The 13,717-nt window shown below is 36.3% G+C and overlaps 1 protein-coding gene across 2 annotated transcripts; it reads left to right on the top strand.

Moving 5' to 3' along the window:
• Positions 1 to 6,098: 6,098 nt before the first annotated feature.
• LOC122020346 (BTB/POZ and MATH domain-containing protein 3-like) lies at positions 6,099 to 13,208 on the top strand. 2 transcript variants are annotated; one of them, XM_042578238.1, is made up of 4 exons: positions 6,099 to 6,805; positions 8,978 to 9,326; positions 10,700 to 10,976; positions 12,751 to 13,208. In XM_042578238.1, exons 1-4 carry the CDS (start codon positions 6,396 to 6,398, stop codon positions 12,753 to 12,755), a joined length of 1,041 nt encoding a protein of 346 aa, XP_042434172.1. In that variant the 5' UTR covers positions 6,099 to 6,395; the 3' UTR covers positions 12,756 to 13,208. The 2 variants fall into 2 exon arrangements, with proteins under 2 accessions (XP_042434172.1, XP_042434171.1); XM_042578237.1 differs by having other exon boundaries at positions 6,101 to 6,805; positions 12,740 to 13,208.
• The last annotated feature ends 509 nt before the right edge of the window (positions 13,209 to 13,717 follow it).

Here is a 13,717-nt window from a genome sequence, read left to right as displayed (position 1 = left end):
ACTTCTAAGTAGAAGCGTAAAAATTTAATAGTTATAGTGATAAGAGAGTGATTAAAAAAAAATAGATTTTGACCACGTAAGATAGCCTACATTGAATTTTGCTCATGATTACACACAAAGCGTCAAATTTCATTATAGTAACTACGAACCATAACTATTATTATATTGTAGCAATTACAAATCCTATAAGACTAACTCCAACCAATACACCAAACTATCAAATATGGTGTAAAAATAATACAACTTGTTCCAATCCATACATCAAATTTTCATACCAACAATGGTTGTGTAAAGATGGTGCTGTACTATTCTTGCACTCTTTTTATCATGGGAAAGCCCAAGGTTTTTTTATTATAAAAAATCTTATTATATTATATTATATTATATTGTATTATATTATTAATAAAATTAAATGTAATATATATGATTAAATATTATAAATAAAACTTAATTTGTAATTATTATTTTTATATTAATATTAATAATTTTTTTCATCAACTTTTTAATGAAGGTTTAGGTGACCAACTTAACTTAGGTAATTTAATTAGGTCAAATGAGCATAGAAATTTTAATTTTTATCGTAGAATTCAAACTTCAGAAGTAAAACAAACTTTAAATGAGATGCACAATGGAAAAGTCGTTGGACCAGATGATATTCCGATAGAGGTATGGAAGTGCTTAGGGAAACAAGGTATTGAATGACTTACAAAATTATTTAACATGATATTGAAAACGAAAAGAATGCCTGATCAATGGAGGATAAGTACTCTAGTTCCCTTATATAAGAACAAGGGAGACATACAAAATTGTACAAACTATAGGGGTATTAAACTAATGAGTCATACTATGAAACTTTGGGAAAAAGTAATAGAAAAAAGATTAAGGAAGGAGACCACAGTGACAGAAAATCAATTTGGGTTCATGCCTGGAAGGTCGACAATAGAAGCTATACATCTCCTTAGACAATTAATTGAAAAATATCGGGAGCAAAAATAAGATCTACACATGATATTCATTAACTTAGAAAAAGCTTATGATAGAGTCCCAAGAGAAATTATATGGAGAATTTTAGAAAAGAGAGGTGTTAGCGTAACATATATTGAACTAATTAAGGATATGTATGAGGATGTAACGACCAGAGTAAAGACTTCAGACGAAGTAACTGAAGCATTTCCAATAAAGATAGGGTTACATCAAGGATCAGATGTATGTTGTTTGCAGATGATATTATTTTGGTAGATGAGACACGTGAAGGAGTAAATGCTAAGCTTGAATCTTGGAGGGAAACACTAGAAGAGAAAGATTTTAAGCTTAGTAGATTAAAGACAGAATATATGGAATTTATGTTTAGCAACATTAGAAGTAATGAAACAATTGTTAAGATAGGAGAGGACGAGTTGCCCGGAATCGAGAGATTTAAATATTTAGGATCATTTTTACAAAATGATGGAGGGATTGAGAGAGATGTCTTACATAGAATACAAGCAGGATAAGTGAAATGGAGGGGAGCGTCGAGTGTTTTATGTGACGGTAAAGTACCTCTTAAACTTAAAGGTAAGTTTTATAAAACCGCAGTTAGACCTGCTATGTTATATGGAGCTGAATGTTGGGCTATGACTCGAGCACATGAGCATAAGATGAGGGTTGCAGAGATGATGATGTTAAGGTGGATGTGTGGACATACGAAGATGGACAAAATAAGGAATGAGAGCATTAGAGAGAAAGTCGGAGTTGCATCTATTGAGGGCAAACTCCCAGAGACACGTTTAAGATGGTACGAACATGTACTTAGACGACCAATAAATGCTCCAATTAAGCGATGTGAAACCATGATAAACATGCATATCAAACGAGGAAGAGGACGACCAAAAAAGACTTGGTTAGCAATAATAAAACAAGATAAAATTTATTTAAATATAGATGATAATATAATAGGAGATAGGGCTCAATGGCGTAAAAGGATTCATACAGCCGACCCCACCTAGTGGGAAAAAACTTGATTGTTGTTATTGTTGTATATTAATATTAATAATTTATTATAAATTTAAATTAAGTCTATTTAATAGTTTATTTTAGTTTTATAGATTTAATTTATTAATTTATTATAATTTATTTAATATATTATAATTACAATTATATTTATAAATTATATCACTAATTTCATAAGAAAATGTATATTCATAATTAAATTATGAATAATAAAAAATTAAATATTTTAATAAATATATATAGTTTTTGTGTGATATGGTGTAAGTGAATTAAATTATAATAGTATTTGATACCATTTTGGTGTGAAAATCATACCAAATATGTGATAAAAGGTGATTCGCTAGCTCCTAGCGTTCCCGTCAATCCGTCTCTAGATTAACATGGAGGAGGTAAATCATGGATGGTTACTAGCCATTAATACAAATGACTAAGGCATGGGGGAGGGCATACTCGGAAGTACTGAGTTTCGACCTCATCACCTCACAATGGCGGATCTAGGAGGGAGCAGGAGTGTGCTTGAGCACCCCCTTGTTCCCGGAAAATTCCACCAGTATGCTGCAGTCCGAGGGGCAGAGAGAAGGAAGACAAGCTTCAGCTCCCTTCTTTAAGCACCTTCTTCCTTTTTTGTCTGGATCCGCCACTGTCACCTCATGTGGTAATACTCCATGCCTTAATCACTGCATCATCTCGAAAATATAAAATCACACCAAATATAGTGTGTGTGATAAGAGATAGTATAATATTATAGTAATTATGATTTTATAGCTATTATAATACAAATTTATTTTGTTCAACAAAATTGGTTAACGGAGCTTTATAGTATTATAATATTGCATTAACTAATTTCGTAAATGTATATCAACTTATTTTATTTATATAATTGATTAATACGATGAATTCTGAGTTTAATATGCATGATAAAAAATAATAAATAATTAATTTAGGATAATGTTGAGTCTGGGTGATTGAAAATTTTCAATTGATCATCAAGATAAATTAAAAAGTATTTATGATTGAGTGAAAATCAAATCATGTATATAGTCCTGGGTTAAAAAAATTGATAAACTTAATTATTTTTTGTTAACTAGAAGATAATTAATTAAATCTTATAAAAATTTTTCACTATGATAAATTAAATTAAAAAATGCATAAAGTGGAGAGCTAAAAAGCACAGCTTTTTTTTATTTACCCGGCTATTTAGAGAAAAATATTTTATAAATACGTCGAAGAAAACACAGAAAGCTATCCAACAAACACAGAATCGAGGGAAACACAGAAAGCTCCGCGCGACGGTTTGTGTGGCCGAGCGGAGGGGGAGGGTAAGATAATTTCAAAATCAGAGGGGATGTCGAAATTGTCCATCAGAATATCGGCGTCGCGCCGATCGAAGCGCGACTCCATGGTAGTATACCACGGGCCGAGGGCTTGGTCTTGAGGCTGAGAGGAATTGGCCATTGTCCGAACGGATGAAACCACAAAAGGCGAAGAAATGCAGATGATAGAAGGAAGAGGATGACAAACGAAACAGTGCCCAGAGGACCAAAACTCGGGAAAGATACGCAAAGAAAACACAAGAACCAAAGATAGAAAAGAAGAAGAACCTTACAGAGAAGAATGAAGATCGACGAGGAACACAGAATCGTCAGAAAGAGGAGAACCGAAGCTACCGGAGCAACCAAAGGAGGTTACGGGACACGCGAAAACACAAATGCGGCGAGGAGGGGGAGAAGGCGAAGACTTTATAGGGTTGAGCCCGAGCGGCCTCCACCGTCGGATGCAGGTCACGGGAACCGAAGCACACATCGGGTTGTCCGTTTCAAACCGCCTCGGTCTCGTCGCCCGTGACGCCGCCGCCGTACGATGACGGCAGCAACGCCACGTGGCATTCGACCACTGTAGAGCATTTAATGAGCGCCTTCACGAGGTGCAGAGCGTATGCTCAGCCTTAATGTCGAAGATTGGCGCCAATTTCGAAAAGATCCGAGGAATGGCGGCGTTGACTGAGGTCATAGCTATCCCCGTGGGGGCCGAGCGGAGGATAGTTGCACAGACGCCGCTCGGCGTGACTGGCGGTCCAGTCAGTCGGACTAATCGCCTCATTCGACTAGACTTGAAGGGGAGGCAGGTGATCCGGCAGTAAGGTCGGGGGACCCCCTCTGGAGGGGAGTCAACGCCACGTGGAGGTCAAAAGTCAAAAGGGTAAGCATGAAGGCCAGCCGATCGGAGAAGGGTGGGTCGACCGACGGAACGGGTCCGGGCGGAATCAAAGACAACCTGACGGGGAGTCGGGTTTCCGACGCTCATGGTGAACAGGGTCGTTGGGCCGAGCGGGTAGTCCGCTCGGCTGAGGCGTAAAATGGCAATACTGTGAAGGAACTGTTTCAGCCGAGCACACGACCGGGACTCTTCTGATCGGACCGATACTTACGCCCGGTCGGACCGATGCCTGCCGAGCGGATAGATGCTCGGCTCGGGGAAAAAGGAGACAAGGACAAGGGGATATTGGGAGACATCTTCTGACAACAGGCATGTTCAACGACCAAGCCATGCGCAGAATCTTACGACAGAAGGTTCTACCGTCCCATCAGAGAGGTGCTCGATCGGACTGTAGCAGTATGGTGTCAGGCATGCTCCTCTGGCAAGCCCATACTAAGGTATGGTAAAGGACACGTGTATGCCTCGGTAGGCGTGCATACGCCTCCCCACAGCTCTATATAAGAGCCTTCAGACTTCGACGGAGGTACACGATCTCGCATCTTCGGAGCCATTTCATTGTTTTTCTCTTGCCTGACTTGAGCGTCGGAGGGTCGTCGCCGGGAACCCCTTCCTGGCCCGACTTCCTTGCAGGTTCGCCGGAGATCCATACGGCCGGTCAGAGGTCTACGTCACCAGTTGGAAGAGTGCCACGTGCCCAGCGTCCATCGATTCAGCGTTCGGACAGGATCAATTATAAATAAAACTTAATTTGTAATTATTAGTTTTATATTAATATTAATTATTTATTATAAATTTAAATTAAGTCTATTTAATAGTTTATTTTAATTTTATAGATTTAATTTATTAATTTATTATAATTTATTTAATATATTATAATTATAATTATATTTATAAATTACATCACTATTTTCATAAGAAAATGTATATTCATAATTAAATTATGAATAATAAAAAATTAAATAGTTTAATATATATATATAGTTTTTGTGTGATATGGTGTAAGTGAATTAAATTATAATAGTATTTGATACCATTTTGGTGTGAAAATCATATCAAATATGTGGTAAAAGGTGATTTGCTAGCTCTTAGCGTTCCCACCAATCTGTCTCTAGATTAATATGGAGGAGGTAAATTATGGATGATTACTAGCTATTAGTACAAATGACTAAGGCATGAGGGAGGACATACTCGGAAGTACTGAGTTTCGACCTCATCACCTCATGTGGTAATACTCCATGTCTTAATCATTGTACCATTCCGAAAATATAAAAATCACACCAAATATAGTGTGTGTGATAAGAGATAGTCTAATATTATAGTAACTGTGATTTTATAGTTATTATAATACAAATTTATTTTGTTCAACAAAATTGGTTAACGGAGCTTTATAGTATTATAATATTGCATTAACTAATTTAGTAAATGTTATAATATCAACTTATTTTATTTATATAATTGATTAATACGATGGATTCTGAATTTAATATGCATGATAAAAAATAATAAATAATTAATTTAGGATAATGTTGAGTCTACGTGATTGAAAATTTTTAATTGATGATCAAATAAATCGAAAAGTACTTATGATGGAGTTAAAATCAAATCATGTATATAATTCCGGATTAAAAAAATAATAAATTTAATTGTTTTTATTGACTAATTCTGAAGATAATTAATTAAATCTTATATGGATAGGGTAAATTAAATTAAAAATTGCATAAGTGGAGAGCTACAAAGCACAGCTTTTTTTTATTTACCCGGCTATTTAGAGAAAAATATTTTATAAATACGTCGAGATATGCAAAAATGTCTAGGTGACAATAGAAAAGGGATTTGCCAAACAAATTTAGTAGCTGTTATTTATACGATGAAATTGAATTCCATCTCTCTCTATATAGAATTGTCCTTTCTTGGCTTCTTGAATTCCTCCCCTTTCCGAACCTAGCTCGCCCTTTTCGTCGTCCGCGGCGTTTTCTTCGCCCCTCCCCGCTCCCTCTCCCTGCTCCGATCGGTTCGCCGCCGTTCACGCTGCGCGAAATTGTCCTCCTAAATCGATTTCGGATTCCCGGCATTTCCATCCTCCGCCGATTCGCGTTGAAGTCGGGAGGAACTTCGGTTAGGGTTAGGGTTCAGGCGGCCCGGAGGCCGGAGCGGGAGCGAGACCTTCCAATCTCGGCCTCTGGAATGATATGGAGAAGGAGACGGAGAAGGGGAAGGCCGGACATGGAGAGCAGAATGGGCTCAACGTATCCCGCTCGAAATCGATCTGCGAGACCGTGAACGGCTCGCACGAGTACACCATCAAGGGTTTCTCGCTGGCCAAGGGGATGGGGTCGGGGAAGTACATGTCAAGCGACACCTTCGCCGTGGGGGGTTTCCAGTGGGCTATATACTTTTACCCTGACGGTAAGAACCCCGAGGACAACTCCCTCTATGTGTCCGTCTTCATCGCCCTTGCCAGCGAGGGTACCGACGTGCGGGCGCTCTTTGAGCTCACCATGATCGATCAGAGCGGAAAGGGGAACCACAAGGTACACAGTCATTTTGAGCGGGCGCTGGAGGGCGGGCCGTACACGCTCAAGTATAGGGGGAGCATGTGGTGAGTCCTGTGTTGTCTCTCTCGGAATGAAAAATCTTGCTCGTTTTACTATTTTTATACTCCAAATTTATGTTTCTTTGAATAATTTCTCTCTACTATTTCTATAAACAAAGTGATTCAAATTGAGATGTATGAATTGAGTTTACCTAAGGTTGCTTCGTTTACTCTTTAGCACTCTATTCTTTTGCTTTATTCTACTCATTGTCTTCGAGTGCAATGATTGAGAGACTTTGAGATAGGTTGCTTTGAGTTGAAGTTGGTTGAGTTAATTTCATCTGCAAAATGAGTAAATTCTTCTTCCTTAATTGCCTCTCAAACTAAATATAACGTAGGATACTGATTTATGAAAATGAATTGACAAATTGTGAAGTTTCTCAGAGAAATATGATAGACTAAGGTTTCAATACCATCTCTTTTTACATAAACAAGTTAAATTGAGAAAATTTGAGTACTGTCTGATATTTATTTCTAGAAGAGAATGGCATAGAAGAGACAGTAAAATTGTGACATTTACTTGAGACTTGAGAGAGAGAGAGAGAGAGAGAGAGAGAGAGAGAGAGGATGATGTTGAGATGCAGATAAAAATTGTGGACCAAAGAACTGAAACTAGCATTTCAGCATCTACTTTGGGAGAAGAGAAAAGTTAGGAGGATGCTAAAGTTTTAGCTGATAGCTTTGAAAGCGGGAGGAGGGAAAAGATTTTAGAAGAGAGAAAATACATGTCTTAAGTGTGGCTTCAATTCTGAGAAAGAGAAATGCTGAAAGTTACATTCAATAACTAAACTAATTTTAAATCATGCAGATAGTATATCAAAAGACAAATAGAATATAACTTTGATTCATGATGCATCAAATTGAAGCATAATTTAAGAAGAGAGAGAGGAAGATGCTGTTTTGCTTAGAAATCGTAGCTTTAATATCAGCAAATTTTAAGTCACTGCTACCAAGTCTCATTCTTCTGCTCTCTCTCTCTCTCTCTCTCTCTCTCTCTCTCTCTCTCTCTCTCTCTCTCTCTCTTATACAATAGAATATTAAGACTAAAAGTGCTCAAATCAATTGCAAAATTGAATTTTTCTTAAATAACATTTTTAGTGTGGTCATGTAGCAGATCAAGTGTGCCATTGTGTTCACTCCCATCTTGTAGTAGAAGGTAAAAGATGATCGTTAACTAACGTGAAAGCAATAGTGTTGGTTGGGAGAGGTGTGCACAGATTGTTGGGGTTATAGCCAGTTTCGGTCTGGGTTCTTGACCCTTGGATCTGGGTGAGCTTAATTCTGGAGAAAATTTAAAACCCTAGAGCAGAGTGCAGTCATGGCCTGGTCTACAGTTTATGCCGACTATGACGAGGGGGGAAAATTGGAAATGTAGGGGGTGGGCAGGAGGTTGTGCTATGACATGCTGTGATACCGTCAATGTAAATATGAATTCAAACACATCAATGTAAATATTGATGATATGCAAAATGCACATTAGATTTTGGATTTCTGTAAATCTCCGACTCATTCTTATGAGTAATTTTAGAAGAAAATGAAATATATAAGTTCATTGTAAGCCTTTGAATTATTGTAACGTATAAGCCTTGAAATGTCTATGTACCAGTCATATCCTCCTTTGCGTCATTTTGTTTATCATATTTTCTTTTATCTTCTACCTATATTTGGTTGTCTACGTACATCTACTATGTAACCTTCTTAACAGTCTGATTTGATCTATCATTATCCTTTTCTATACTGTGAATATCTCATCAAACAACTCTTTTTCTGGTTCTTTATTGGATATCAAGAAAACATGTTTCAGAGTTGTCTCTTTTGAACTTTGATTTGGCATTTATTCACACTTCGATTCTAACAATTTATTCACACCTTCATTGTAAACAATGTTCTCAATACTTCAATCTTTTGGGTATTACTCTTGAAATGTTTCTCTAAGTTTGTTGCAGATAATGAGGTTCATTTTTGTTGCTAGACATGTATTCCCAATCTATCTTCAGTTTGTGGTTCTACCATTCTATTGTATTAAATTCTCAACCTTAATATTCTCTCTAGCTTTCTAATCTTTTGTATTCTTATTTCCTTTTTATAGTCTTGTTGCTGATGTAATTATCATACTAAGCTTTTCTTATGATAATATTTTTATATTAAAATTCTAGTTGATTTTTTACATTTTACTAGGGGTTACAAGAGATTTTACAGAAGAACAGCCTTAGAAACATCAGACTATCTCAAGGATGATTGTTTGGTCATGCATTGCACAGTGGGCGTCGTTAGAAACCGCATCGAAACACCAACCCAGTTTTCCATCAATGTTCCATCATCAGACTTGGGTCAATGCCTAAAGGAGTTATTAAAATCTGGCATTGGCTCTGACATAGTTTTCCAGGTTGGGGATGAGACATTTCAAGCACACAAGCAAATTCTCGCCGCTCGCTCTCCTGTATTTAATGCTCAATTCTTTGGTCTTATTGGGAATCCTGACGTGGATAGAGTAATTGTAGATGATGTGGAACCTCCTGTATTCAAGGTAATAACATCACAATTCTAAGTTTACTCTGAAACATTCTTGAAGCGTTCTATAGCATATTTCATTAAAATGCCTGATAAAGGAAATACAGTCTTGTTTAGGAATCTCCTGTATTCAAGGTAATGACATCACAATTCTAAGTTTACTCTGAAACATTCTTGAAGCGTTCTATAGCATATTTCATTAAAATGTCAGATAAAGTAAATACAGTTCTTGTTTAAGTATAAGAAGTGGACTGTCTTTTTCTCTGCTAAACATATGAACTATATCATAGTACTTTTTTTTTTCCTATGACTTATTTTTAATGGAATAAAATGACACATGATCATTGTTCACCACATTGTTGTGCTTTCGGTTCTTTTTGTCTATTGTTCTTTTCATAAAGGAATTCCCTCTATATATGCAATTTACAAAGAAAAAGAATTGTTTCATGTTGTTCAATCACTTTGCTTCAAATCGGGAATATATTATAGAAAGAAAGGGTTCCTTTCTATATATGTGATTTACACTGAAAAAGAATTCTCTCATGCTGTTCAGTCTTGATCTTCAAATCTGGAAATATAGTATACTTTTCCAGCAACTTCTGTAGTACAATTTAGGAGTAAGAATAACTACTGGACTTACTATCGTAGGTGCATATGGTAGTTTCAGGTCTAACCTTGTGTTGTTTGAATCTGTTCTTGGGATGATTAGGTTTTGGTTCAAGTATTCTTGTTAGGTTTTTTTATGTTCAATATCAATGATGCTTGAGCTTTTGTGCATGTATAAATGACAAATCATAATAAGTTCTCTCAATTTCTTGCCTTCTAATGCTTGGATGTTTAATTATTGATTTTGGTGTTTGCCTAATTTTTTCTCGGGATGGACTTTGATATATTCTTGCTGAAGTTGATAACATGCTCGTATGGGACATATACAAGACATTGAGCAAAAATACCTATTCGTTTTGAATTTGAAATAACTATTTTATGTCAATTTTGCAACCTAATGTAAGAATAAGAATAGTTATATTTATACAGATTAAAATAGCTGTTCCAATGAATCAAATTCACAATAGAGTTTGATATTTGAGATTGCTGAAAAGTTCTGTGGTAGAAAGATGGTTGTGATCCATAGGAAGCTTGTATCTCTCAGCACATGCTAAACCTTGTTCTAATGACCATGGTTCTGTCCTCAGTGATTGGATGCTATAATCTGTTTTTTCATCCTACCTCTTAATTCATTAATTGGGTTGGGTTAAGTAGCACTTGAATTCATATCCTGCTTCCAACAGTTTGTTCTTATCAGAATTTTCTAAGAATAATTGTCCATGACTAGTGAGTACTAAGCAATCTATAACTCTCTTTTAATTAACATTCCTGTCCATGTTGCAGGCCATGCTTATTTTTATATATTCTGACGAACTCCCTGATGTTCATGAATTAATTGGTTCAGTTTCTATGTCCACATCCACAATAATAATACAACATTTATTGGCCGCCGCCGATAGATATGGTCTGGAGCGGTTGAGTTTGTTGTGTGAAGCTAAATTGTGTGAGGGGATCACTGCTGATACAGTAGCAACGACTTTGGCCCTTGCAGAGCAACATCAATGTGTTCAACTGAAAAATGTGTGTCTCAAATTTATCGCAATTCGAGAGAATTTGGGAGGTAAGTTTTAGCTTTTATGATAAATATGTTTTTAGTTTCAGTAAGAAATTTTCCTTTTATTTTATGTTTGAATAGTCAATTTTCTGGCGTAATGCAGATACCAGCTTCTACACGTTTGATATGAATATTTATGTTCCATAATTTTTTTTTATTTGTTGTCTTCTAAAGTTAAAGAAGTTATGAAGATTCTTGTTTTCCGATGGAACTGTGATTCTTCATACATAAGGAATAGCTATTTCTTACTTGGGCCTTAGGAATAACTATTCATTATTTTTGTTTCATTCTTCAAATAATGCATATCCTTTCTTTATTTAACTCTCCAAAAAAATTAAGAACTTTGTTTGGGCAGGTCTTGGACCTTTTGGGTGATCGCTAGATGGGTTGGGCAATTGGTCAGGTTTGGTGATTCATTGCACTTGTTGGGTTGGGCAGCTTGAGTGGATTACGTGCACCAGAACAGGTTGAACAGGTAAGGTAGAGTTGACTAGGTCGGTTGGACTAACTAAATTAATCATGCAGTACAATTGGGTCGAACTTAACAGATTTAGCTAGCCGCAATGGTCCAGGTTGATTATGATGGTTTGGGCAGACCAAATGAATTATGCAGTCCAATCAGGCCAAACTTAACAGACTTGGTAGTTCTGTGGTGTCAGGCCAGATTAATAAAGTGTGATGGTTTGGGCGGATCTAGTGGTCAAATCAACTGAGTTAGTCCAGACGAGCAAGTTGAGCGGGTTGAACTTGTCATTTAGCAGTTAAGGAGGAAGAGATGAGCTTGTCAAACTAGAAAGGTGGGCTAATTGACCTGTTGAGTCGGGAACAAGGTTAGATGATCACACTGAATTGGGCAAATTATGTGAGTTAGATGAGTCAAACAAAATCTATCATGTAGGGATATTTTATCTTTGTGAAAACTATTTCTTGTCTCTTTATTATAAAATTTCTATGAACCAACATAAGAAATAATCATTCTATGTATATTCTATTCCCTGAGAACAAACGAATATATTCATATTCTATTCCTAGGCCATTTCATTCTCTTATGGCACGCTAACTATTTCAAATTCATAAGGAATTGTTATTCCTTGTTCTATCCAATAAATAATGATTATTTTTATCTATTATTCTTTAAATAACATATGTGAATGATCTGAATGACCTGATTAGGCCAATGAGCAAAATAGGTCAGGTGGGGTGGGTTTACCTAGATGAGTCAAGTGGGTTAGTCAGGATGAAAAATGTAGTTGGATCGGAATGACTTGCTGAGTTAAGAATACCAAGCTGAGTGAACCAAACAAGTTAGCTGACTCATGCAATGGTTGTTTGGGTAGGTTGGGCCAGGTGGGTTAGTGAGACATAAGAATAGGTTAAGCAGATCAAGGTCGTTAGCTAGGAGAATAAACATAAGAGTAATTCTATATCTATTCTATTTTTTAAAGTAATTCTTTGCTGCCATGTGACCCGGTGATTATGGATTCGAGTTGTGGAAATAACCTTTTGCAATATAAGGAAAGGTTGATAGAATAGACCTAATCCTTTTCCAAGAGTCTGTATTGGCGGGAGTTTCGTATACTGAGTTAACTTTTTTATTATTTTAAAGGAATAATTATTTCATTCCTTGTTCTCTTTAATGCATATAAGTCTCAAAAATTGTCTGGATTTATTGTGAATCCTCAATTTATTCTTCCTTTTATGGGATAAAATCTGAATTGCAAGTAGTCATAGTTTATTTCTTATTGTCCAAAGTCTACATCTACTTGCAGCTGTGATGCAGACTGAAGGATTTGACTACTTGGAGGCCACATGCCCAACCGTGCTTGCGGAGCTCTTGGAAACTGTTGCTGTCGTGGATGATGACTCCGGTTCAGCGTGCCGTAAGAGGAGTGTTAGCAGCAACCTGGGCCTCAATTCCCTAGACAGCGTCGATGTGAGTGGAAGACGATTGCGCAGACGGATGTAGTTTGCTGTCGATATAACCTAGTACACCTTCCTTACCCTTATGATATGGTTGCAGCCTCCTAGCGAGCAATATTCTATTTTTCGTCTCATTCTTCAACTTGTGAGGTTTCACTGACTTTTGTCTAAATTGAACTTCTAGTAGCTGTTCAGAAACTGTATCGTCTGTTAATAATTCAACAAGCTGTGTGGCATAAGAAAAATCTGGGAGAATTCTTCTAGGGCATCCTTTTCTCGGAAACCCTATCTAATGAAATTATCGTCTCTTGTTCTTCATTTTCGGTTGTGATTTCGCAACAGTCTGAATCAATTGAAAAAGTAACTGTTTTTCGATTCTGCTGATTGAATTGAAATAATTAGATCGTCTCTTTGTTGGGTGGCGACTAACAAGAAGCCCCAAATGGACATCAAAAACTATATGTCGCCCCTATTAGAAATTGATGCATTATTGTTCATATTTTAGCAATTTAAGAAAATACTGATTTTAAGATTTTTTTTAATATTTGATATGCTTAAAAATGCTTAGTAAAAATAAGTTATTTTTTTAATCTATATTTCTATAACATTAAGTAGAAAGGGGAGTTTAGCGTAAGGGATTCGAATTTGAGTTCCCAAAATAATTTTTAATAATTTTGTCCAAAAATAATTTTAATAATTTTCTGCAAAGTAAGATAAGTGGTATATAATAAATCATTCCTTGATATTTTCATTTGTGAGATCTTTGTGGATCGGGTTGTGTGTTTTTTTTTTTTTAATTTCTACAACATTGAGTCCCTTTTAGTATT

The sequence above is a fragment of the Zingiber officinale genome, chromosome 9A (assembly GCF_018446385.1).
Source record: "Zingiber officinale cultivar Zhangliang chromosome 9A, Zo_v1.1, whole genome shotgun sequence".
Taxonomy (NCBI): domain Eukaryota; kingdom Viridiplantae; phylum Streptophyta; class Magnoliopsida; order Zingiberales; family Zingiberaceae; genus Zingiber; species Zingiber officinale.
This window is presented reverse-complemented; position numbering and strand designations above follow the sequence as displayed.